Source organism: Schistocerca nitens, chromosome 2 (assembly GCF_023898315.1).
Source record: "Schistocerca nitens isolate TAMUIC-IGC-003100 chromosome 2, iqSchNite1.1, whole genome shotgun sequence".
In the NCBI taxonomy this organism is placed as follows: domain Eukaryota; kingdom Metazoa; phylum Arthropoda; class Insecta; order Orthoptera; family Acrididae; genus Schistocerca; species Schistocerca nitens.
The window spans coordinates 103,494,551-103,521,698 of NC_064615.1; the positions used below are offsets into that span (position 1 = coordinate 103,494,551).

Consider the following 27,148-nt stretch of genomic DNA (forward strand, 5'->3'; position numbering starts at 1 on the left):
AACATTTAAAGCTAGTACACAGTCGGTTTAACCAATTTGAAAGTCACTACATTGGGCATAGCATCGCAGAAAGTGGAGAGGTGGCAAGTGCCAAAGAAGATACTACGTCACTCTATCCAGAGAATCTCAATTCAATTATAGAAAAAGGTGGCTATACCTGCCAAAACATATTCAACAGACATGAAACTGGTCTCTTCTGGAAGATGCCTAAAAGAACTTATCACGCATGAAGAGAAAATCTTTCTGTGTTTTAAAGTCACCAAAGATCAATTGACAGTGATGGTTGGCATGAATGCAGTTGGTGAGTGTAAATTAACACCTCTCTTAGTTCATTGCTCAGAATATTCACGAACTTTAAAAAATACACCTAAAGCCTGTGACACTGAAGTTGAATGCTAAAGCTTGCACGACAGCTTCCCTGTTTGAAGACTGGTTTGGTCATCACTTCCTACCTTGAGTTGAATGTTAGTGCTAACTAAAACAGATCCCATTTAACCCTCGAGTGGGTGCACCTATGTATAAAGTGCGCCAATCACATTTTTTTTTTTTTTTTTTTTGGACTGTCCCATTATTGTTTCACAATTGCAAACCTTTACCTATTCCTTCGTCATTGTTTCAGCTATCACACCTATAAATTGTGCTGTCATACAGTCAAGTGTGCAGCAGCAAAATAAAATAAACAGTGAGCTAAGTGAGAAAAAAATTTATAATCAGTGCAAGAAAATGACCCAGATTACGAGCTAGCAGCACAATTCTGCTATGAGGCTGTTGTCTATGAGATAATGTAATTGACTATGAGATAATGTAATGGACTAAGTGGTTGGCTGGGATCTGTGGTGAATGCACTGTTTAATGCTCTTGTGTAGGTCATTATTGTGGGGTAAAACCTGTCCGTGGCAACAGAGTGATATAATGAAAGTTTATTTCATTATTGTTTAATTAAACAGTGCTTTAGCTCATTATGTAAGTTTATTTTATCGTTGTTTAATTAATCTAAGATTAAACTGTGGTTTTGCTCTCAGCCATTCTCTACATGTACACGTGTGCTGCGTGCCCACTCACATTATGAAAAAAGGTGCGCCTACTTGAGGATTAAAGCGATGCTTCTAATTCACAATGTATCTGGGCGTTGTCCTGTTTCTCCAATTTTGACCCAGATGTGAAAGTTGTATTTTTGCCATTGAATACAAGGACCACAGAGTCATTAAAACATTTAAAGCTTACAAACTACATGAGACGATTGCTTACACATCTACATGAAACTATGAGAAAACAAGCAGCTCTCAGTTAAAGAATGTTGAAACAATTCGATGTTTCCGATGCTGTGAGAATTTTAGAACAATCTTGGCATGAAATTTCTAAAAAACTTTAAATGGCCTCTGAAAAAAATAGTGTTCATTTCTTCATCACTGAAACCCAGCACCAGATCCTGGTCAAATTAACAATGCGACTGAAGAAGTGGTCAGTCTTACCAGACAAATTTAGAGCTCTGTCGTGATGATGTTCAAGAACTGCTGGACTCTCACAATCAGGTAACAACTGATGAGCTTATGGAAACACGTGAGCAAGAGCAAAACATTGAACAACCTGATCCTTAGTCACAGTTCAATCAGAAGATCAAATGACAGTTGCAAACTTGACAGAAGGCCTCAGTTCAATTGAAAATGGGTTACAAATTTTAAAATTAATATACTCCAACGAAATGTGCATTTCTGCTGCAAGATAGGGAATAAAAAATTTATTAGCATGCTAAAATAAATGACTCACCAGATGATGATGATATGATTTTATGAAGCTTTCTACATCACAATAACTTTGGCTTACATCGTTGCAATGCATAATACTGTGATGTAGAAAAAAAACAAACTTAAGTGTGAAACACTGATCTAAGAAAGGGCCTGAATGCCTTAACTAGACCAGGTTTAATAAACAAATTAGTAAAATTTAAAAAAGCATATTTTAGTAGTATCATTATCCATCCCTTTCTGAACCCTAACAGATTTATAATCATTTCACGAACAAAAATTTGTACTGTGACACAATTAAAGTAACTCACAGCTATCTATGAGAACTGTGGCTGAGCACAATGTAACATTCTTATGGCACATATTCATCAATAAGGACTTAAATATCCCTAGATTATTGTTCTACGTGGCATTATTAAATGACAATACTTCCTTACTAACTCCTTATACATGATGTAAATTATCACTTAATGAATGGGTGGATTGATGGGGTTAACCCTTGAATGAGTGCACCATTATTCACAACACAAGTGGGCATGGCGTACTTCGTACACACATACAGAATAGCTGCCTTTACGTTTCAAAGGTAAACATTTATGAGCAAATTCACAGTTTAATCTTAGTTTAATTAAATAACAACAAACTTTTGTTGTACCAATCTGTTGCCAAATGCAAGTGTTACCCCACAACAACAACACACTTGGAGCATTAAACAGTGTAGTTGCATCAGATCCCTGCTAAACGTTTATTCAATTACCAATTATCTCGCAGACACCTGCCTCATCTACATCTCTACTCTGAAAACCACCAAGAGCTGCACAGCGAATGGTACGTCCCATTGTACGAGTTATTTGGGTTTCTTCCTGTTCCGTTCACGTATGGAGTATGGGAAGAATGATTGTTTGAATGACTGCATTCAGTAATTATTCTAATCTTATCCTCATGATCCTTGTGTGATATATCTCTACAGTAATCATTTAAAGCCATTTCCTGAAACTTTGTTAGTAGACTTTCTCATGATGATTTACGTGTATCTTCATGAATTTGTCAGTTCCGTTCCTTCAGTATCTCTGTGACACACTCCCACAGATTAAACAAACCTGTGGCCATTCGTGCTCCCCTTCTCTGTATACATTCAACATCCACTATTAGTCCTATCTGGTACAGGTCCCTCACACTTAGGATGGGTTGCATGAGAGATTTGTAAGCCATCTTCTTTATAGACTGATTGCACTTGCCCAATATTCTATTGATAAGCTTAAGTCTACCACTTGTTTTACCCGTGACTGAACTTATGTGACCATTCCATTTCATATCCCTACAAAGTGTTACACCCAGGCTTGCACGAGTTGGTCTATTCCAACTGTGACTCACTGATACTACAGTCACAGGATACTATGTTTTTGTTTTGTGAAGTGCAAAATTTAACATTTCGAGCAAGTTGCCAATCTTTGCACCACTTTGAAATCTTATCAAGATCTGACTAAATATTTACGCAGCTTCTTTCAGATAGTACATTACGGACAATTGCATCACCTGCAAAAACCTTTATTTTACTATTAATGATGTCTGCAAGGCCATTAACAAACAAAATGAATAGCAAGGGTCCCAACACACTTCCCTGGGGCACACCCGAAGTTACTTCTACATCTGACATCTCTCCATCCAAGATAACATGCTTTGTCCTCCCTACCAAAAAGTCCTCAGTCTCTCAAATTTCACAACAGCCCATATAATCATTCTTTTGACAATAAGTGTAGGTGCGGTATTGAGTCAAATGCTTGTCGGAAACCAAGAAACACTGCATCTACCTGGTTGCCTTGATCCAAAGCTTTCAGTATGCCATGCGAGAAAAGTGCTAGTTGGGTTTCACATGATCGATGTTTTCAAAATCCACACTGGTTACCACTGAGGAAGTCATTTTGTTCCAAATACCTCATTATGTCTGAGCTTAGAATGTCCTAAGAGTCTACAACAAATCGATTTCACGGATATTGGAGGGTAGTTTTGTGGATCACTTCTACTATTTCTTGTAGACTGGTGTGACCTGTGCCTTTTTCCAAGAACTGGTCACGGTTTGTTGTTGGAAAGGGACCTACGATAGATTATAGTTAGAAGATGGGTTAACTAACCTGCAAATTCAGTACAGAATCTGACAGGGATTCAATCAGGGCCTGGAGCTTTATTCAATTCTAACAATTTCAGCTGTTTCTCCACACCACTGACACTAATACTTCTTTCATTCATCTTTTCATTGGTATGAGGATTAAGTTAGGGCAATTCTCCTAAGTTTTCCTTTGTAAAGGAAAATTTCAAAATTGAGTTAAGCATTTCAGCTTTTGCTTTGCTACGCTCAATTTCAATTTCAGTGCCTGTCTCATTCGCTAGGGACTACTTTGAGACCACTAACAGCCTTTACATACAACCAGAATTTTTTTGTATTATGTGAAATGTCATTGAAGGCATCACGCGTAGCTCTCTTGACAGCTAACCGTGTTTCATTCAGCATCCTTTTATCTATAGCCCTACGATTTGTTTTACACCTGTTATGGAGTAATCTCGGTTTCTTTAGAAGTTTCTTCACAATGACTGTATATCATGGAGGTTCCCTTTTTATGAACTGTTCTGATGGGTACATATCTATCCAGTGTGTGGTCAACTGTTCTTTTAAACTTGAGCCAGTGTTCCTCTACATCCTACAGACCTGTGCTGAAAGTTTCAAGTTCCTCATTGAGACATGACACTACTGATATTTTTTTTCTAGTTTACTGAACATATATATCTTTCTGCTTGTTTTAGTTGTCCTTTGCACTCTGGTAACCATTGTTGGCACAAATGCGTCAAGGACATGGATACCAGTTTTGATGTGGACGTCTTCCAAGACACCAGGTCTATTTATTGCCATTACATCCATTGTTTCATGAGTGGGCTTCCAAACTATTTCTTGTAGGTAGTTTTCAGAGAAGGTATTTAGTAATGTTTCGCAGGATGTCTCATCACACCCACCACTACCAAAACGGTAATTTTCCCAATAAATTGTTGGACGGTTAAAGTCTCCACCAATGATTACAGTATGCTTGGGAACTTATGCACAAGTGAACAGAGGTTTTCGATTACAGCAGGTGATGTGTCTGGTGGGCGATAGAAGGATCCAATTACTATTTTATGCCCACCCCTGATACTGACTCATGCCCAAACAAGCTCACACGCAGCTTCAATATCTATTTCTGCTGATTTGAGTTTCTTGTATACTGAAACAAATATACCACCTGTATTTCCCATTTGCTGTCCTTTCGATGTACACTTAAATTTTCCCCAAAAATCTCACTTCTATCAATTTCAGGTTTCAACCAGCTTTCTGTCCCTAGTATTACAAGGGCTTCACTGCTTTTCATGAGTGCTTCAAACTCTGGCACTTTGTTGTGAATGCTTTGGCAGTTTACCATTAGGATTTTAATACTATCACCTGTGGGAGCCGTTCCTTTTATCTTACACTGATAATTCCGGGTTTCTTAAAGCTATTGTCATCTGGATCAGATGGAGTGTCACCTAATCTAAAAAAACCCTTGTGTGTACCCCACACACAGTCAGCTACCTGAGTAGCAGCATCTGGTGTGTAGTGCACACCTGACCTATTTAGGACCCCCAACAGTTCTCAATCTTGGGGCACAAGTCTAGGGAGTTGTAGCCTAGCTTGTTACAAAGCCTTTGAAGTCTCCAGTTCACTCCTTCCACTTGACTCCGAACCTAAGGGTCACGATCAGTTCTGGGGACAATGTTACAAATTGTGAGCTTCATCGAAACTCCATGCGCAAGGCTGGTCTTCTCAACCTTCTCTTCCAGTCACTAGAATGACCCAAGCATGACCTTTGAGCCCAGACAACAGGCATCATTTGTTACAACGTGCAGCTCAATCTGCAGTTAGTTGCACACTGTTCCCTCAGTGACAGATGGAATAGCCTCTTGAACATGCTGAATGAGTCCCCAGGCATACACAGTGAGTGCGCCTGGTGTCCTCTCTTGTCCCTTGTTGTTATTTCCCTAAGGGGTACCATCATTTGCTGTATGTTTGAACTGCTGATGATTAATAGACCATTACCCTTTTGTGTCGGTCTTCTCTTGACACTGGACAAAACAGGTTTCCTCAAAACTGGTGAATGGGTCCCACTCGCTCACAGTTTCAGAATCAGTGAAAGACAGCACCTCAAACTTGTTGGTTAGGGGCATCAATACAATACCCTGAGTCTTCCCTGGTCCCTGTCCACCAGACCTACCACTGACACGCCATTCAGTCAAGTGGACAGGTTATGACAGATACCGTACTTTCTGCAGAGAAGACAGGACCCACAGGAAAGGATTGTACCTGAGGTACCTCTGGTACAGGTATCATGGGTAAACAACTCTTAGGGACTCTTCCAACATACCAATTCGCAGTAGCTACCAATCGTTTGACAATAGTCAGGGATTTCCAGCTGCTTACAAACGTCAACAAACTCCTCCCATGTTTGAAAACAGCATTCAAGTGGGGCTGCATTTTGGTTGGTGTAATGTATTACGAGGCAATGAACAAATAACTTTAAATTAAATCTGTCAATTATCTTTTCATCTGTTGAGTTAAAAAGTTGCTAATTCCCTATAAGAATAGAAGCAGATACACAAATGAGATTTCGATTAAGGCAACACAAAAACCAGAGGGTATAATTACTAGTTTCCTAAAAAGTTTTGATGTTAATTATAGTTGTTAGCAAACTCGAAAACTGAGTTAATTTACAATAATTGCAGATAATATATAGGGCTACTTTTCTTTAAGGGAAAACTAGATATAACAACATGTTAGTTAGAAAATCTGCTACAGTAACTAAATCACAAACCCAGATTAGTTACAAACTGCTCGTAGATTATGCAAAAGAAATGGTAGCATCTGAAAATTCTAAAAAATGCACATTTATTTGCGTCGATATACAATGAAATTCAGGGGCGATATATACGTTGGCTGAACTGTGAGCCACAAATGCTGATTTGCTATGTATTCCCACTAACTTATGAAAATACAGTTTCGTAAGCATCCGAAAATTCTGAAACTAACCTATTTCTCACGAAATAGTGCTATGAAATTAGAGAAAGACTGTTCTATTCCTAAGTTGGCTTTTGTATATAAATAAACATGCATATTGCCGATTCAGTGCACACTTCTACACTGGCACAGCAAAGAACAAGACTGCAGCATAAGTTTCTCACAATCAAAATTTCTAAACTGTACCGTACCAACGAACCACGTCACTGTGGGATTGCGGTGCTAGCTCAGAATCTGCATGGCTTTCTTGCATGGGCCATAAATTTTTCCTCACATAGCTCGCTGTTAATTTAATATTACTGCTGCTCACTTGGACAGATGACAATACAACTTATCACTGTGTTAGCTGAAACAATAATGAAGGAATAGGTATGGAATCGCAAATGTAGAACAATAATGGAACAGTACAAGACAATTATTTGTGGTTGGAGCACTTTATACATAAGCATGCCCACTCGAGGAATAAAGGGACCAAACTATTAATGCCATCGGTCACTAATTCTTTGTGTCAAGCAAAAATAATCCCCAGAGAGGAAGGACACAGAAGACAAATCCCAATGGACTCAACTGAATACAAGAATGGCAAGAGACAGAAGCAAATAGAAGTGAGAGAGGGGGTAAAAAGGTGAAGGTGGGACAATTGCCTGGCCCAGAAATCAGCTGGAGGTCCCCAGGGCACATAATGCATCTGACTGGTCCTTCCACACACTCCACTATCACTAGAAAATTAGCTACACGGACAAGATAAAATCACAGGAAAGAGAACAATGACAAGTCTATCAACCAACAACAAATGTAAAAGAAAAAACCAAATCAGCTCCTTTGGCATCGTCCGCTAGTACCAGAAGTGGCTTGTCAGTAAGTTTAAGGTTTTGCTGTAACGTGGCCAAATTCAGGTCACTGTGAGATGGGCATCACACTGACAGTGGGGTAGTTCCTCACTTCGGAGGATGTGGCTATAGGTCAGCCAAGTGTGGCCAATGCGAAGCCAATAGAGGATTGCAGATTCCCTGTGTGAAGCACAAAGCAATACTGCCACATGGTCGTGGTCTCCTTTACAGTTTGTGCACTATTCGGAGAAACCAGGGCACACCAATCCTCATTACAAGCCTTCAACAATTGTCAACATGGAGTCGATTGGAAGTCTGGTTTGGGCATTCCCATCTCGTAAGTTGGCATCCTGGTAGACAGCATGACCAACATGTCCATTCACTGGGATCCCGGCGTAACCAGCGATCCATAAAATGATGACTGACTGTCCAGTGTGGTGGAGTTAATACAGGAGATCCTGAACAGTCATAACCAATGCCTGTTGAGCGCAGCACTGGTCAACAGCCTGAAGACTACTGAAGGACTCACTGTCGATTAAGAACGCCTTTCCAGTGCAATAACAAAGCTGTCCAAGGGCTCAAGCAATGGCCACCAATTGTGCAGTCAATACGATGCACCCATTCAGCAAGTAGTGTAGTTCAATGCGTCTTGCATGTGTGTAGGCAAAATCAGTTTGTTTATCAATTGTAGAGCTGTCAAATGGATATCATGTCCGAGCTTGGAAATGTGTTAAGGACGTCCAGGAGCAGGTGATGAAAAATCATTGAGTCTACTAAGTCTTTCAGTCCAAAGGAGAGGTTGACGCAGATGTAAGGAAGGGGTTCACACCACGGTTGGTTAGTTGGTTTAAAAGATGGGGGGAAAGGGACCAAACGATGAGGTCATCGGTCCCTTGCTCCTAATAAAAAAATTCCACAAGTGTGAGAATAAAACAGATGAGACATATAACACAAAACTGAAAGAAAGGAAAGACCACAAGAACGAAGGAAATGCAACTAACACTAAAAGGAACAAAAGAGGACAAGAAAACAACAGAGAGATGCAAGAAACCGTTAGAAGAGAGTAAACCAAGGAAGCAGATTACAGTGACTGGCCGACCATGAAAACAAAAAGGAAAAGCCAGCCACCCTGCAACACATTAAAACCTCCACCCTAAAAGCACTAGGGTGGAGGACACACAGGGACAAAGGAAATGCGCTAAAACTCAGACAATGATAAAATCCACCCTCACGGATGAAACGTAAAACCCAATCAGCTGATGAGACGTTGGCTGCTAAAATAAATGACAACGAGTCCGGCAACTGAAGATGAAGTCGCAGGGCAGCCAAAGAAGGACAGAGTAAAATAATATGGGCCATTGTGAACTGGGCGCCACACCAACACTGAGGTGGGTCTTCATGGCGCAGGATGTAGCCGTGGGTCGCCCATTCATGGCCAATGCGGAGCCGGCAGACAACCATGGAGTCCCTGCGAGAGCACCCACCGAGGACTTACACAGATTGGCTCACAGTTTGCTGTGCCTACTGAGATTTTGCCATTCCGTTTCCCAAAGCTGAAAAACCTCGTGGCATAATAACGAAAGCAGGTCAGTTATGAGGGATTCCCATCTCCAGAAGTGGAATCTGTGTAGCCTGTTTGGCCAGCCTGTCAGCAAGTTCATTTCCTGGGATTCCAAAGTGACCACGGGTCCAGATGAACACCACTGAACAACTGGACTGTTCCAGGGCATATATGGACGCTACCATAAGATGACAAGGGTAGCACTCGTCGATAGTTTTCAGGCTGCTCAAGGAGTCAGTACATAAAAGAAAAAACTCCTCAGGGCAAGAACGGAGATACTGAAGTGCACGAGAAATGGTCACGAGCTCTGCAGTGAATACACTGCAGCCATCAGGTAAGGAATTCTGTTCAATATGGCCGCTGTGAAAATAAGCAAAGCCAACGCGACCATCAGCCATCGAGCCATTGGTGTAAACCACTTCAGAGACCCAGGAATGCGTCAAGAATTGAGGGAGTGACAGCGGAGACCCGCAGGGTTAACGGAGTCCTTAGGGCCAAGTGAAAGGTCCAGACGAAGCTGTGGCCAAGGCGTACACCATGGAGGAGTACGTGAATCGACCACAAGTAGAGGTGGTAAAGGGAAGGGCTCCAGTTCAGAGAGAAGGGACTGCAAGTGAACCGCAATCGTTAGGCCCGACCTGGGCCACCGATGTGGGAGATGCACTGCCGCGGGTGGGAAAAGGAGACGGTAATTCGGATGATCAGGAGGACTACAAATTTGTGCTGCATAACTGGCGAGCAGTTGTGCACATCTGATCTGCAATGGAGGGGACCCAGCCTCCACCAGTACGCTGGTCACCGGACTCGTCCTAAAAGCTCCTGTCGCTAGTCTAGCCCCGCAGTGGTGCACAGGGTCGAGTAACTACACTGCTGAGGGCACTGCCGAACCATAAACCACACTCCCATAGTCAATTCGGGACTGGACAAGGGCTCTGTAGAGCCGCAGCAGCGTGGAGCGATCTGCACTCCAATTCGTGTTGCTCAGGCAATGGAGGGCATTGAAGAGCTGCCAGCACTTTTGTTCTGCTTAAGCTGATGAAGATGAGGAAGCCAAGTAAATTGAGCATCGAAAACCAGTCCTAAGAATCGATATATCTCCACTACAGTGCGTGGATCGTCACGAAGGTAAAGTTCTGAGTCTGGAGGAACAGTATGACACCGAAAGAACTGCATGACACATGACTTTGTGGTTGAAAACTGGAAGTCGCGGGCTAGAGCCCATGATTGCGCCTTGAGGATGGCTCCCTGTAGGTGATGCTAAAAAACACCAGTACTGGAGCAGCAGTACGAAATTCAGAAGTCATCTGCATACAGAGAAGGTGAGACGGAGGGCCCGACAGCTGCTGCTAGACCATTAATGGCCACTAAAAATAGAGAGACACTCAATACAGAGCCCTGCAGAACTCCATTCTCCTGGATATGGATGGAACTATGGGAGGCACCAACTTGGACACGGAAAGTATGGAGCGACAGGAAGTTTTGAATAAAAATCGGGAGTGGACCCTAAGACCCCACTCATACAATGTGGCAAGAATACGTCGTTGCCAGGTCATATTGTAAGCTTTACATAAGTAAAAAAAGGCGGCAACCAGGTGTTGCTGTCTGGAAAAGGCTGTTCGGATGGCAGACTCGAGGGACATACGATTATCAGTGGTAGAGTGACCCTGGTGGAAGCCGCCCTGACATGGAGCCAGTAGGTCACGTGACTCCAGGACCCAACCCAACCGCCGACACACAGCTTACAAAGAATGTTGGTGAGACTAATGGGCCGATAGCTATCCACATCAAGTGGGTTTTTACCAGGTTTGAGCACCGGAACGATGGTGCTCTCCCGCCATTGTGATGGAAAGACACCATCACACCAGATCCGGTTGAAGATGACAAGGCAATGCTTGTAGTCAGATGAGAGATGTTTAATCATCTGACTGTGGATCCGATCTGGCCCAGGAGCTGTGTCGGGGCAATGTGAAAGGGCACTGAGGAGCTCCTAGTCTGTAAATGGGGCGTTACAGGATTTACTGTGGCTTGTAGTGAATGTGAGGATGTTCCCTTCCATCCACCGTTTGAGAGTGCAAAAGGCTGGGGGGTAATTCTCCGACGCAGAGGCTCGAGCAAAGTGCTCGGCAATCGCGTTTGCAACAGTAGATAACACACCATTTATGTAAACACCAGGAACACCTGTTGGGGGCTGGTACCCGAAAAGACGTTTGATCTTTGCCCAGATTGGGGAAGGTGACGTATGGCACCCAATGTTCAAGACTTATCTCTCCCAACACTCCTGCTTCCGTTGTTTGATAAGTTGGCAAATGCGGGCACAGAGCCGTTTAAAGGCTATGAGGTGCTCCAGGGAAGGGTGCCACTTATGCCGCTGTAGAGGTCGCCGACACTCCTTAATTGCTTCAGTGACTTCCGGCGACCACCAAGGGACAACCTTACACCTCGGGCACCCTAAAGAGGGAGGGATAGCGTTTTCTGCCACAGGAACAATTGTTGTAGTCACCTGCTCAACCATCACATCGATGTTACTGTGTGGGGGAGATTCAACGATGACAGCAGAGGTGAAAGTTTCCCAGTCCGCCTTGTTTAAAGCCCATCTGGGCAGACACCTGTGGGCCTGGTGCTGGGACAGTGACAGGAAGATGGGGAAGTGGTCACTACCACATAGGTCGCTATGTGCTCTCCAGTGGACAGATGGGAGAAGTCCTGGGCTGCAAATGGATAAATCAATCGCCAAGTAACTACCATGAGCCACACTGAAATGTGTGGCGGCCCCAGTATTTAAGAGGCAGAGGTCGAACTGAGACAGTAAAGTTTCGACACCTCTGCCTCGGTCAGTAAGCACAGTGCCACCCCACGTGGGGTTATGGGTGTTAAAATCTCCCAAAAGAAGGAAAAGTTTAGGAAGTTGATAATCAGTGCTGCTAATACACTCAGGGATTGCATTTCCCGCTGCATTAACGATTGTTGTAATCACCTGCTCAACCCTCACATCGCTGCTAGGAACCAGGTTTCCCGGACAGCAATGCAGAAAGCAGATGTAAAGCTTAACAGTTGCTGTAGCTCAGCCAGGCGTTGGAAAAAACCACTGCAATTCCACTGGAGGAGGACATCATGAGACTATGAAGGCATCGAACATTCAACGAGGCCGTTTACGCCTCAGGGTCCCTGCCGCCACCGACTTATTGCCTGAGCAGCCTATATCCATTGTGTCTGAATGTCCGGCGAGATCTAGGTCCTCAGCAGATGCCACTATCTCCACCCCATCCTCAGACGCACAGCTTGTAGGCAGCGGTGGTGTGGGTGCCAGCAGCTTTTGGGCAATTCAGCCACTGGCAGGTGTCCTCTTTCCCACTAGCAGAAACCTGGGAAGGCAGTGACACAAGGGAACCCTTCCTGGCGAGAGGAGCCGAAGAAGACCTATGCTTCTCCAGCTGGGAAGTGTGGGCTGGTGTCCTCGATGGTTGGGGCGACAGTGCTCCCGAGGTAGGTGGTGTGGGAGCAACAGGAGAGGGGGGGGGGGGAGAATTGCCCCCCACTATCAAGGGGGTAGGCGTAGCCTTCTGGCTCTGAGAGCTGACTGGAATTCGCAGTACTGAAGGGGTTACAACTGTTCTTGTAGTGGCAGCATATGAAGTGGTCATAGTCACAGGATGTAGGCTCTCACATTTTCTCTTAGCCTCAGTGTAGGTCAGTTGGTCCGGGGCCTTGTATTCCATGATTTTCCTTTCTTTCTGGAGAATCCTGCAGTCAGGCGAGCAAGGCGAATAGTGTTCTCCGCAGTTGACACAGATGAGAGGCGGGGCACATGGAGTATTGGGATGTGATGGGCGTCTGCAATCTCGACATGTGACGATGGAAGTACAGCGGAAAGATATATGGCCGAACTTCCAGCACTTGAAGAATGCATCGGGAGAGGGATATATGGTTTGACATCACAGCGGTAGAGGACCACCTTGACCTTCTCAGATAATGTACCACCCTCGAAGGCCAAGATGAAGCCACTGGTGGCAACTTGATTATCCCTCGGACCCTGGTGGACAAGCCAAATGAAATGTACACCTTGCTGCTCTAAATTGGAGTGCCACTCATTGTCAGACTGCAAAAGAAGGTCCCTGTGAAATATGATACCCTGGACCATATTTAAGCTCTTAAAGGGCATGATGGTTACAGAAAAATCCGACAGCTTGTCACAAGCAAGTACCACCCCTGACTGGGCAGAGGATGCTGCTTTTAATTAAGACTGACCCAGATCTCATTTTGAACAAGCCCTCCACCTCCCGAAACTGATCCTCTAAATGCTCAACAAAAAACTGAGGCTTCATCGTCAAGAAAGATTCTGCATCAGCTCTCGAACATACAAGGTACCATGGTGTGAGCAGGGAGGGGAATTATTTGGGGTTGTACTTCTGTGCGCTGAATTGAGCCCGTGAACACTTAGAGACTGCTGGTGTTTGACCACCAGCAAGAGATGATGTACTACGCTTCATCGCACATCATCCGGACTGATGCCATCCACTCCCGACCAGGACCCTCCCCACGGGCGCCACCCAGCTGCAGCAAAGGCCACCTGGCAGGATGACCATTGCTGGGAGTCCCGATGGCCCAGGGAGATGGGCATTTACCCCTTGGCATACGTGGGGTGTAGGCGTCAGCAGAGCAATCCCCTGTGTGGTCAGGGGGCTACAACCAACAGCGTACATGGCGGCCCCACCACAATGGACTGGCTGCCGTGCCGGGTATCAGGTGCAACCAAGGAAAAGAAGTTCATTACCATAGTCAGCGTAGAAAAAAATACTGCACAGTCGATGGAAAAATATGCACCGAGGAGGGTGATCTCGCCCAACAGTTGGCAAATGAGTAGAAGCGCAGATCAACGTCGACGAAGGATGCAACAGGTCTCAGCGCATTACAGACACAATGCACAATATAAGGCGCCCTTCCCCAATTGGCTCGTTCTTCAGGAAAATTTTGAAAAATGTAGGTCAAACCCTACAGGGGGGCCATCACAATAAGGCAGAACCGTGTGACACACCTTTTAGTCGCCTCTTATGACAGGCAGGAATACCACAGCGGGTTTACAGATTCCTTCACTCTCACAACAACAGTAAGGTTGTATTGTGTGTCTAGCTAGGGTAACCATTTACAATAAGTTTAACCTGCCGAGCAATAGAGAGGCACATAAAAAAAATATTGTTCAGCTTTTCAATGACTCAAATGTGTTACACACAGGGGTGTTCAATAAGTGATGAGTTGTTGTGAAAGTTCGTTAGTTTTATTTGCGTTTCCAATACACTGTATTATTCCCCAGTCTTCTGGCAACAGAAGCCTATTTTTCAACACAATCTCCATTCTATGTGACGCCTTTTGCCACCTTACTAGGAGGAACTGTATGCCTGCATGGTACGACCCTACTGGTCAACGTCGGAGTCAACCCTCTGCAGCACCAATAACCTCCTCCCCATCATCCACATACTGCTTCCCCTGGAGTATATCCTTCATTGGGCCAAAGAGATGGAAGTTTTGTGAGCTGCTTTCAGGTGCACAGACTTGTGTGAAGTCTTAGCATGGAGATGGAGAAATTAGTTCGCATTTTTGTGGTGATGAACATGCTGAAATCATTTCTTCAATTTCCCGAGGGTAGCACAATACGCTTCAGACTGGATCGTTGCATCATGGGGGTGGACATCAATCAGAGTAACCCCTTCCGAGTCCCAGATGACTGTCGCCATGACTTTATGGGCCAAAGGTGCAGCTCGAAACTCTTTCTTCACAGGAGAGGTGGGGTGGCGTCACTCCAAGGACTGCCATTTTGTTTTCAGTTCAAAGCAATGAACCCATATTTGATCATGTGGGAGGATGTTTTGAGTACGCCAACTGATGGACAAATGTGTCAGCACTACCAACAGACGTCCAATTGAGCAGCAAGAAGTTTGCTCATGATCTGTATCACCTCGAACGAGTGTGTCTGCATGTTCCACCATTACAGGAGTCACAACTAAGTGCAACTGTCCGACATGTGGGAAATCGGATAGGCTGGCGCGACCTTGTTGCGAATATGAGAGACCTATGGAACTCTTCAGATGTTGCCTGTGTGTATGCTTTTGTCCTCTGGCGTCTGTTGCTGCTTGCTTTGGGAGATGACACACACAGACCTCACACAGAACTAAAGAGCGAAAAGTTTGAAAGACATTGAGCAAACATGTCCTCAGTGTAATGAATTTGATGGGTGTAACCACAGAAATTAAACAAGCCTAAACAGTAGTAAAAACTCTTGGCAGGCAATGTGAAAGACAATTCCTATTTGAATCAAGAAAAGGCAGGAAGACGGACTAGCAGCCTGATGAATGGGTTTGTGGTGATCACTCTGATAAGATAATCCATGTAGTTTATAAAAATTGTTCGAAATTCTGCTGCTGTCACAATTAAATTTTCTCTTTATCAACAAAAGAAATAGACTACCACCAAATTGTAACAGGTAACTCAAATTTTGATTTTAAAAGACTGCACTTGAAATAAATTTTAATAAAAATGTAATGAACTATCTTTGAGTATTTTACTCTAATTAACAATATAAAATATACTCCAACTTAGAAAATGAACATAGTGGGTACAAAATGCACCCCTCAGTAAAATTTGAAAAAAATTTAGCTCAGTAGATCAAAGCTTAAGGAGGGATTCCAGCCAAAAGTTAACACCTGAATTTTCCTGAAAATTCATACTAAACCACTGACAGTTTTAGACTATTCCATTTGTTTTTCAATTATTTTCAGTGACAGAACGTCACATAAACTGACATTTTGAGAAAAATAAAAAGGGTTTTTGTGTATGTTAAAAAAATAGTGACATGTGAACTATACATTGTTGAAAGACTGTACGTGTGTGCAATGAATATCAAATATTAAAAAGTTTAGTTTATTATCTGTAAAGCTCGCAAACAGCGATGCGTTTAACAAATAGCCTTTCATCTATAGTATTTGTGTCACGAGATGAAGAATATCAGAGATAATTTATTTGTGGGTTAGATTTTTCGTCCTAGCTTGTTTCGTCTAGCGGGAGACCGCCATTTATGACAATCTGATTACATGTAAGTCTGTCTGTAAGTTATCAGAATATATGTCCAATTGTTATTAGAAAGTGTTGATTATCAAATCAGTGAGCACCTCCAATAATAGCCACCATTAATTGTAATTAATAACTCTATTTCATAACTTCGTGTTGCGGGGAGCGCTTTTTCCCTAGTAGCATTTGCTAGGCCATTACACTGATGATATTTTTTAGTTAGAAATTCAGTCTGTAATATTAAATTTAAATGCAAGAGACTTCTCTATTTTGATCTTTTAATAGTTTCAAAGAATGTTTTCTTACTGAATGAGTTCAGTATGTTTAAGATTGGCCGCTTAACGGCAGATGAGATTCTCCTCAGTTTTTGCCTTGCAGATAACGAATAGTAAATACAGAAAAATATTACATTTAATAAGCATTAAAAAAATACATCTCAGTTTCTTTGTGAAAGTTGGCACATGAATGACCAGTAGCCCCTGAGAACCAAATTAATCATTACAGTTTGTGTAGAAGCACACACATTTTCTCTCCATAATAGCAGCGCTTACGCGAACTATCTCTGAGAAGGCAGTGAGTTGCACGCTGTGTATAAAATATTATTTCATGCGTACTTCAGAATAGCCGATGTCTGTATGTATGTTATCATGGTATTGGGTTATTTCAGAGTCTTATGCAAGCCCACAATATTTAACAGTATTGCAGTATTCAGTATTTATTTTTTTGATTAATCACTGCATATATAGAATTTATGCAAAACTCCCAAGCCCCAGTACCGCGATATGTAGTCAACAACAATGGTTTACTTACTCATCCAACATCGAATTATCATACAGTGACATCACAAATTCCTTTGCTTCTTCATTGCCTCTGTAAAAATAAAAAAAAAAAAAACAAGGTGTATTTATTAAAAATCATACAAGTTATCTGAAAAGCATAAACAAATTGGTTTTTCAGTCACTTATTTATTCACAAATTTATCATTTAAAAAGAAAAAAGCTTGGTAGTTTTAATTAATATGCTTCAATGATGAAATTTCTTTCTTTATTGTGGAGTTCCTGTCACTAAGTGCCAAGTATGTTATTTGAAACAGATCATATTGCAAGACCACCAACAGCTGTTGATAAAATAATTATTTATTGACTACTGACTTCAATCATCTCCAGATACCATATAATTACTTAGAACAGCCTACATAGCAACTTTCTTATAGTGCTATCAAACAAAAGACTATTGATGGTAGTGCTGCACAATGACTTATTTTAACACCACATTAAAAATACTACTACAAAAGGTGTTGTAAATGATGTGCTAATACCTAAAGATGATTAGTCTGAAATGATGTGAGAATACCTGTAGATTGGTTTGGTTTTGTTTTGCTTTAGGGCGCAAAAACAACTGGGGTCATACACGCCCAAGTCAAAACTATAGAACATGAAGACAGAGGAGTTAAAAAGTGACTATACGTCAGTCCCAATCGACATAAGAGAAGACAGATAACAGGCACGTGGAGAAAGTGCTAAAAGAGTCATCATACAGAAACGGAGGTCCAAAACTAAAAATTAAAAGGCCTTAACCATATTGCTTATGAGGATAAAGTAAAACAAGGTCGACAGCCCGTGCATCATTTGCTAAAATGGCCGATAACTCAAGACAGCATACCCAAGCGCGAAGGTAAACGGTTACACAGGGCATTCTGTCAGGAAGTGGGGGACAGTTAGAGCTTGGGTACAATGTATACAAAGTGGTGGGGAAGTGCCACTTATCAAATGACGATGGCTAAAAAGGCAATGCACAATATGCAGCCTATCTAAAATGACCTCCTCCGGCTGGAGGGCTGAGAGGGCGTCACTATCCAAGCTGCTGGGAGAGGCTCAATAAGCCGCAGCTTGTTTCTGTGAAGGGACGACCATTGGCAATGCCAAAGGGACACCACCTCCTGACTGACGGCAACACAGATTGACTGGTTGTTTTGGTTGTGCTATTGAAGGGACTAGACTACTTGGGCCATTGGTAGCTTTTTCCATGAACTTTAAACACCCACCAGGAATAAAAACAAACAATGGAGATGACAAGAGACGACACAGGACAAGAAAGACACAGATTCAAAGAATTAAAATCAAACCGAGTGTGAAAGTGGTTGGCCGACCACTTAAAAAAAAGCGCAAAGCCAACACCAAGAAACACACTAAAAACCCCAGTCTAAAATCGTAGGCCAAAGGCCACACTCAACACAAAAAAAGGAAAAATACTTAGATCAAGCAATAAAAACCCCCTGCACGAATAAAACTCAAAACTAAATCTGCCATCACGTCATCTGATAAAAGTGCAGGAAGCGTATCACGCAGCGCAAACGTCTGCCTGAGTGGAGTTAAAAGCGGGCAGTCCAACAAGATGTGGATCACAGTCAAAGCTGACTCGCAGCGACATATAGGTGGGTCCTTGTGGTGCAATAAATAGCTGTGGGTGCAATAAATAGCTGTGCGTCATCCAGGTGTGGCCAATGCGCAGCCGGCAGAGGACAACAGAGTCCTTGCAAGAGACCTGCAAGGAGGAGTGCCACGCACCGGTAGCCTCCTTGATGGCCCGAAGTTTGTTGGGTGAAGGAAGGGTGAGCCGTGTCACGGTTCAGCTCGATTTACCCGCGAGATTATTTCACTTGTTTTCGCCGCAGCTATAGGGGGCGTGATCACTGAGCGCTGTTGGCGCTTGTGCGCGAAGCAACAGTTTTGGAGGACGGCTCGGTCGGGATATGGCGACAGGACGGAAGCGGCGGGAAGTCAACTGGTGCCTGCCGATTAAGGACTGCGATGAGTATGGCTGTTTGCGAGCACGTGGGGAGGATGGAATGCTCGCTTGCTTAGCGTGGTTCTCCATGACCAGCTGTTGTTTGTTGGGCCTAGCATTCGAGTGTAACAGGAAACTGCATTGGTGTGGTTCTCGTCACCTGGCTAAGGCCGAAATTTTGATATACTTTTATTATATTTAATGATCATTACTTTATTATGTGGTTGGTACATGTAGCAAACATCTTGTTATTTGAAATACTTCAGAGAATATCATCATGTGCCAGGTGTCTACTGTGAATAATTCTTAATTTGTTTCATAGTGTATGGTACGGTATCCACTATCATAGATCATTTTATGAAAGTTCTGTCCAAATTATTATTACATTAAACTCTGTTAAAATTGGTGCGTTTAAATTGCAAATTTCTTAATTCTACTAATATTGCTTGAGATAAACCCATCTATTTCTTGATATTGCCATATTTGTGTGTTAAGTTGTGTTTCTTCTCGAGACTGACTGAATTGATTTTGGAACACGTAGGGCGAGTATTTAAATGAAAATCTGCTAGATAACACAACCATTGTCACCAGTCATTAATGTTATTCCTGTCTTGTAGCTTACTTAGTTGATATAAAATAATTTTGAAATTTTGTGTATTTGTCATGAAAGGTGAACTGATGTCACATGAGTGAAAAATAAGTGACATTTGTGTAGGGTTTACATAAGCTTAAGTGAAATCAGGAGGCCGATGATTATCACTGCCACTTTTTCTTTTTAAGCAGGCAGTAGGGAATTTGTTGCACTCTTTCCAAATTGGATTTTTTAAAGGTTTGATTTACAGGTGGTACAAATCACAAGTTCAATATTTTTCTGGTGTAATTGTTAATATTTGAACATGTTGCACTATTGTACGATATAATACACCCTTTACTAACAGTACCTTTGGTGGTGGTGGTTGTTGGGATGTTTAAGGGGAACTAAACAGCGAAGGTCATCAGTCCCCAATTCCAAAAACAGGCGAGCCGAAAATTTGCGGAGCAGGTAAAAACCAAAGGGGGGAGGAGACTCCCCCCCAGGCACTAAAAGAACACAAATGCAGCAACAAACACTACAGACAAGAAGAGTACAGATGAACACCAGACAGAAAGAAACAGAAGAAAAGAAGATGGCCGGAGACTGGTTGACTGACCACAAGAACAAAAAAAAGGGAAAGAGTCAACCATCCGACGACACACCAAAACAGCAACAAATATTGAGAGACGCGAGGACAAAAGACACAGAAAGGGAAAGGTGCAGGACCTCCCTAAATGGAACCATAAAAAGGACTACCACGGATAAAATTTAAAACGTCATCAGCCATGGAGGCATCGTTGCATAAAACCAAAGGCAAAGTGCCCGGGAGATTAAAAGACTGCCAAAGGGTGCGCAGTCGGGGACACTCCAACAAAATGTGGGCGATCGTCAGCCGGAACCCACACCGACACGGGGGGGGGTGTCCTCCTGACGCAAAAGATGGCCGTGCGTCAGGTAGGTATGGCCGATGCGGAGCCGACACAGGATGACAGAGTCCCTGCGAGAAGCCCGCAGGGAGGAGCGCCACGCATCGGTCGTCTCCTTGACAGCCCGCAGTTTATTCGGGGATGTCATGCCACGCCACTCAGCAGTCCACATCCCAAGCACCTTACGGCGCAACACCAGCTGCTGATCGCGAGCTGTGAGGCCGATCTCCAAAGCTGGGGCATCGATCGCCCCTTTGGCCAGCCTGTCAACACGTTCGTTCCCCAGGATGCCAACGTGACCTGGCGTCCAAACAAAGACCATCGAACGACCAGAACGGGTAATGGCGGAAACAGACTCCTGAATAGAGGACACCAGAGGAGAAGAGGTATAGCAGCGGTCGATGGCCTGGATGCTGCTCAGGGAGTGACTGCAGATGACGATGGACGTACCTGAGCAGAAACGCATATGCTCAAGAGCGCGCAATATGGCCACCAGCTCTGCAGTAAAAATACTGCAGCCAGCCGGCAAGGAGCGCTGCTCAACATGGGCAGCGTGAGCAAAAGCGTAGGCAGTACGACCATCAACCAGGGAACCATCAGTGTAGACAGTATCACAGCCCGAAAATGAGGCGAGGAGCGCAAGAAAACTGCGACTGAGGACCACAGGCGGAACCGAGTCCTTGGGTCCCTGTGCCAAGTCCAGACGGACGGACGGCCGGGGCAGACACCAGGGAGGCGTAGGTGCACGGACCCGGAAGGGAGGCAGAAGAGGGAATGACCCCAGTTCCGAGAGCAGGGACTGGACGCGGACAGCAATGGAAAGCCCAGACCTAGGTCGCCGTTCGGGCAGATGGAGGACCATGGCAGAGAAAAGCAGGCGATGATTGAGATGACCCGGCGAGCAATGCACGTGGACAGCATAGTCGGCGAGCAGTCGATGGCGGCGAATCCGCAGCGGGGGACCCCGGCCTCCACCAGTAGACTATCCACGGGGCTCATACGAAAAGCGCCAGTTGCAAGCCGAACCCCACAGTGGTGTATGGGGTCTAACAACGTCAACATGAGGGTGATGGAGACCCATAGGCCAGGCTCCCATAATCAAGCCTGGACTGCACAAGGGCTCTGTACAATCTCAACAGCGTGCAGCGATCTGCACCCCAAGACGTATGGCTCAGGCAGCGGAGGGCGTTGAGGTGCCGCCAGCACTTTTGCTTCAGCTGAGCAATATGAGGAACCCATGTGAGCCGGGCATCAAAGACGAGTCCTAAGAAGCGGCAAGTGTCCACCACTTCAAGCAGGTGGCCGTCGAGGTAAAGTTCAGGACGAGGGTGGACCGTCCGACGCCTGCAGAAGTGCATAACTCGAGTCTTGGCTGCAGAGAACTGAAAACCATGAGTCAGAGCCCATGATGCTGCCTTGCGAACGGCTACTTGCAGCCTGCGTTCGGCGACTCCCGTAGTCGTGGAGCTAAAGGAGATGCAGAAGTCGTCGGCATACAAAGAAGGAGACACCGACGACCCCACAGCTGCAGTCAGACCATTAATGGCCACTAGAAATAAGGAGACGCTCAACACCGAGCCCTGCGGGACCCCATTTTCCTGTGTATAAGATGAACTAAAGGCGGCACCGACTTGCACCCGGAAACAGCGGCGTAATAGAAAGGTTTGAAGAAAAGCCGGGAGCCGACCACGAAGACCCCACTCATGCAACGTAGCAAGGATGTGATGCCTCCATGTGGTGTCATACGCCTTCCGCAGATCAAAAAATACAGCAACGAGATGGTGACGTCGGGCAAAGGCCGTACGGATAGCAGATTCCAGCTGCACCAAATTGTCCGCAGCAGACCGGCCCCGACGGAAGCCACCCTGGGATGGAGCGAGGAGACCGTGCGACTCAAGGACCCAACACAAACGCCGCCCCACCATACGTTCGAGCAATTTGCACAAAATGTTGGTGAGGGTAATGGGACGATAGCTGTCCACCGCCAGTGGGTCCACACCGGGCTTCAAGATGGGGACAATAAGACCCTCTCGCCATTGCGACGGGAACACGCCCTCGCTCCAAATGCGGTTAAAGATGGTGAGGTTGTGTCTCTGGCAGTCCCTGGAGAGACGCTTCAGCATCTGCGCGTGGATGCAGTCTGGTCCTGGTGCTGTATCAGGGCAATCGGCGAGGGCAGCGAGGAATTCCCTCTCGCTGAAAGGAGCATTGTATTTTTCAGAACGACGCGTGTGGAATGATAACAGCGTCTGCTCGGCTCGCTCCTTGAGAGAGCGAAAGGCGGGGGGATAAGTTGCAGTCGCAGAGCTCTTAGCAAAGTGCGCAGCAAGGTATTCAGCAATGGCGGCAGCGTCCATGCAGACAGCGCCGTCCAAGGAGATCCCATAAGGGTATGGTATCCATAAATCTGCCGGATCCGGGACCACACGAGCGAGGGGGAGACACGGGAGCCCAGGGATGTCACATACCTCTCCCAGCACTCCTGCTTACGCCGTGCAATAAGACGGCAGGCCAAGGCACGGAGCCTCTTAAAGGTGATGAGGGTCTCTAGAGACGGGTGCCGCCTATGACGCTGGAGAGCCCACCTACGGTCGCGAATAGCCTCAGCAATCTCCGGCGACCACCAGGGTACAGCCTTCCTCCGAGGGAGTCCAGAAGAGCGGGGGATGGCAGCCTCTGCCGCCGAAATGATTGACGTGGTTAAGACACGGACCACCTCGTCAATGTCACCCTGTGGGGGAGACTCAATGGTTGCAGCGGAAGTAAAAGCTGGCCAGTCAGCCCTGTGGAGAGCCCAGCGGGGCAGGCGCCCAGAAGAATGACACTGGGGCAGTGACAAATAGATGGGAAAATGGTCACTACCACACAGGTCAGGATGCGCCCTCCAGTGGAGGGATGGGACAAGTCCGGGGCTGCAAAGAGAGAGATCGATGGCCGAGAACGAGCCATGGGCCACACTGAAATGCGTGGGAGCACCGGTGTTCAAGAGGCTAAGGTCGAGCTGAGCCAACAAATGCTCCACGGCATGACTGCGGTCATCGGAGACAGTCCCACCCCATAGAGGGTTGTGGGCATTGAAATCGCCCAGTAACAAGAAAGGTGGCGGCAATTGGGCCAGCAGCGCAGCCAGCTCATGCTGCGCGACATCACCATCCGGTGGAAGGTAAAGACTGCAGATGGTAATAGCCTGTGGTGTCCACACCCTAACAGCGACAGCCTCTAAAGCCGTTTGTAGAGGGACAGACTCGCTGTGAAGAGAGTTAAGGACATAGATGCAGACGCCACCAGACACCCTTTCATAAGCTGCTCAGTTCTTATAATAACCCCAATATCCACGGAGGGCGGGGGTTCGCATTGCTGGAAACCAAGTTTCCTGCAGAGCAATGCAGAGGAAAGGATGAAGGCTGATAAGCTGGCGGAGCTCAGCTAGATGGTGGAAGAAACCGCTGCAGTTCCACTGGAGGATGGTATTGTCCATGGCGGAGAAAGGCGTGACGGGACTGGGAAGGCAGATTACGCCGCTGGGTCACCTGCTGCCTCCGATGGAGCACCCGTGCAAGGGCTATCCATTGCGTCTGAGGGACTGGCGAGAGCGAGGTCCTCAGCGGACGCAGGGATCTCCACCTCATCGTCAGACGCAGAGCTTTTAGGTAGCGGTGGAGTAGGTGCCACCGCAGGTGTCTTGGTCTTACGGGTCTTCAAAGTCGTTTTCCCTCACTGTTCTTTGGTTGCCATTGTTCAGAGGGCTTATTGCAGTCGGTCTCCGGGACCGATGAGGATCGCAAAGCCCGTCGACCAGCGACCTGTGGCTTCTTCAGCCACTGGTTGGCGTCTGCTGTGCCACTGGTAGGAACCTGGGAAGGGAGTGACCCAAGGGATCCCTTCCGAGCGAGAGAAGCCGAAGAAGACTTACGCTTCTCCGGCTTAGAAGTGGGGACTGGTGTCCCCAGTGGTTTAGTGGGTGCTGCTCCCGAGGTAGATGGTGTGGGAGCAACAGCGAGAGAAGGGGGCCCCCATCGTCAAGGGGGGCAGGTGAGGTCCTCTGACTCTGAGAGCTGACTATGTCTTGCAGCTGAAGGAGCTGGAGCAGGAGTGACAGTGGAGGCATAAGATGACATCATGTGCACGGGATGTAGCCGTTCAAATTTCCGCTTAGCCTCAGTGTAGGTAAGTCGGTCCAGGGTCTTATATTCCATGATTTTGCGTTCTTTCTGTAAGATACTGCAGTCCGGCAAGCAAGGGGAATGAGGCTCTCCACAGTTGACACAGACGGGAGGCAGAGCACATGGAGTATCGGGATGAGATGGGCGTCCACAATCTCGACATGTGAGGCTAGAAATACAGCGAGAGGACATGTGACCGAACTTCCAGCACTTAAAGCACCGCATCGGGGGAGGGATATAGGGTTTGACGTCACATCGGTAGACCATCACCTTGACCTTCTCTGGTAATGTATCTCCTTCGAAGGCCAAGATGAAGGCACCGGTAGCTACCTGATTGTCCCTCGGACCCCGATGAACGCGCCGGACGAAATGTACACCTCGGCGCTCTAAATTGGCGCGCAGCTCGTCATCAGACTGCAAAAGTAGGTCCCGATGGAAAATAATACCCTGGACCATATTTAAACTCTTATGTGGGGTGATGGTAACGTTAACATCCCCCAACTTGTCACAAGCAAGTAACCTGCGTGACTGGGCAGAGGATGCCGTTTTTATCAAAACTGACCCAGAGCGCATTTTGGACAAGCCCTCCACCTCCCCAAACTTGTCCTCTAAATGCTCTACAAAGAACTGAGGCTTCACGGATTGAAACGAGTCACTATCAGCTCTGGTACAGACGAGATACCTGGGCGAATACACATCACTGTCATGCATTGCCTTTCGTTCCTCCCATGGTGTGGCCAGGGATGGGAACGATTTGGGGTCATAAACATTAGCTTTAAAAAGAGCCCTCGAACGCTTAGAGACTGCTGGTGGCTAGCCGCCAGCGAGAGATGATGTACCACGCTTCATTGCAGGTCATCCGCCCTGATGCCACCTACTCCGACCAAGGGCCCTCCCCACGGGCGCCACCCAGCCGCAGCAATAGCCACCTGGCAGGATGGCCATTGCCGGGAGTCCTGATGCCCCAGGGAGATGGGCATATACTCCTTGGCATACGTGGGGAGTTAACGGCGCAGGCATCAGTAGAGCGATCCCTGTGTTGTCAGGGGGCTACAACCAACAGGGTACATGGTGGCCCCACCACAGCGGACTGGCTACCGTGCTGGATCTTAGGTGCAAAAATGTCCAAGGTCGTCATCGCAGTTAAAAGCAACACTGCAGAGTGCAGCATGGTAATAGCACCCAGGGACATATCCTCGCCGAAGAGATGGAAAACGAGCGGGACACCATTGCAACGACGAAAAAGCCGGCTGAAGGTCTCAATGCACGACGGATACAGTGCACCATGTAAGGCACCCTTCCCCAATTGGCTCGCTCTTCGGAAGAATTTAGAAAGATGGAGGTCAAACCCAACCGGGGACCATCACAGAAGGCCGAAAAGTTTGAGACTCCTTTTAGTCGCCTCTTACGACAGGCAGGAATACCGCGGGCCTATTCTTACCCCCGAACCTGCAGGGGGTAACAGTACCTTTATGTAATGTTTCAGAGTGGGGCTGCATGTTCTTCTAGAGAATGTTTAAAACAAAAAAAATTATTGCTAAAATTTCCTTTTAAACTGTTAATTGTATAAACTTGGATGTATAACCAATTATTGTTAAATAATAAATTTGTGTCAACAAGGCTTGGACCAAATAAGTGTGCCTACACCTTCCCCATTCTGGCTCTGCTACTGTCTGTACATCATTCTTCACCCCAGGTGTGAAGTACCTTCTGTCGCAAAACTGACCTGAGGTCACTCTCCGAAAGGTCAATCTCCAAGGCTGGTGCACCAACAGCCTGTCTGGCCAGTGTGTCAACACATTCATTTCCCGGGATGCCTACATGACCCGAGGTCCACACAAAGACCACAGAGCGGCCACAACGGGCAAGAATATGAAGGAACTCCTGGATAGCCATCACCAGACAAGAGCGAGGGAAACACTGGTCAATAGCTCGTAAACCACTCAGGGAGTCACTACAGATAACTGAGGACTCACCTGAGCAGGAGTGGATATACTCTAGGTCGCGAGAGATGGCGACAAGCTCGGCAGTGAAAACACTGCAGCCAGCCAGCCGGCAAATGAGTGTTGTTCATAATAATCCCCTAGAGCAAGAGCATAACCGACACGACCAGCAACTATCGAACAGTCAGTATAGACTATATCAGAGACTTGAAAGGTGGCAAGGATTGAAAGAAGCGGCAGCAGAGGGCCTCAGGAGGGACTGAGTCCTTCGGGCCATGTGCCAAATCGAGCCGAAGGCATGGTAGGGGGCACACACCACAGGAGTATATGCAGAGGGGCCTGGAAAAGAGGTGGAAGATGGAAAACCTCAAGCCCAGAGAGAAGAGCTCTGACGCGAACCGCGATCGTACACCCTGACTGGGGCTGCCATTCTGGAAGATGTACGACGTGAGTGAGGGAACAGGATATGATAATTGGGATGCCCGG

The 27,148-nt window shown here is 45.9% G+C and overlaps 1 protein-coding gene across 3 annotated transcripts in view; it reads right to left on the minus strand.

The window, feature by feature from the left end:
* The window catches only part of LOC126235773 (uncharacterized), a 178,817-nt gene that overhangs the window by 7,966 nt on the left and 143,703 nt on the right, over positions 1 to 27,148 (minus strand). For 2 of the 3 annotated variants that reach the window (XM_049944573.1, XM_049944574.1), the window contains one exon: positions 17,080 to 17,139. The exons of the other annotated variant lie outside the window; for it this stretch is intronic. In XM_049944573.1, the coding sequence (XP_049800530.1) occupies positions 17,080 to 17,139 (60 nt within the window). The remainder of the gene's footprint in view (positions 1 to 17,079; positions 17,140 to 27,148) is intronic. 3 annotated transcript variants of the gene reach the window in all.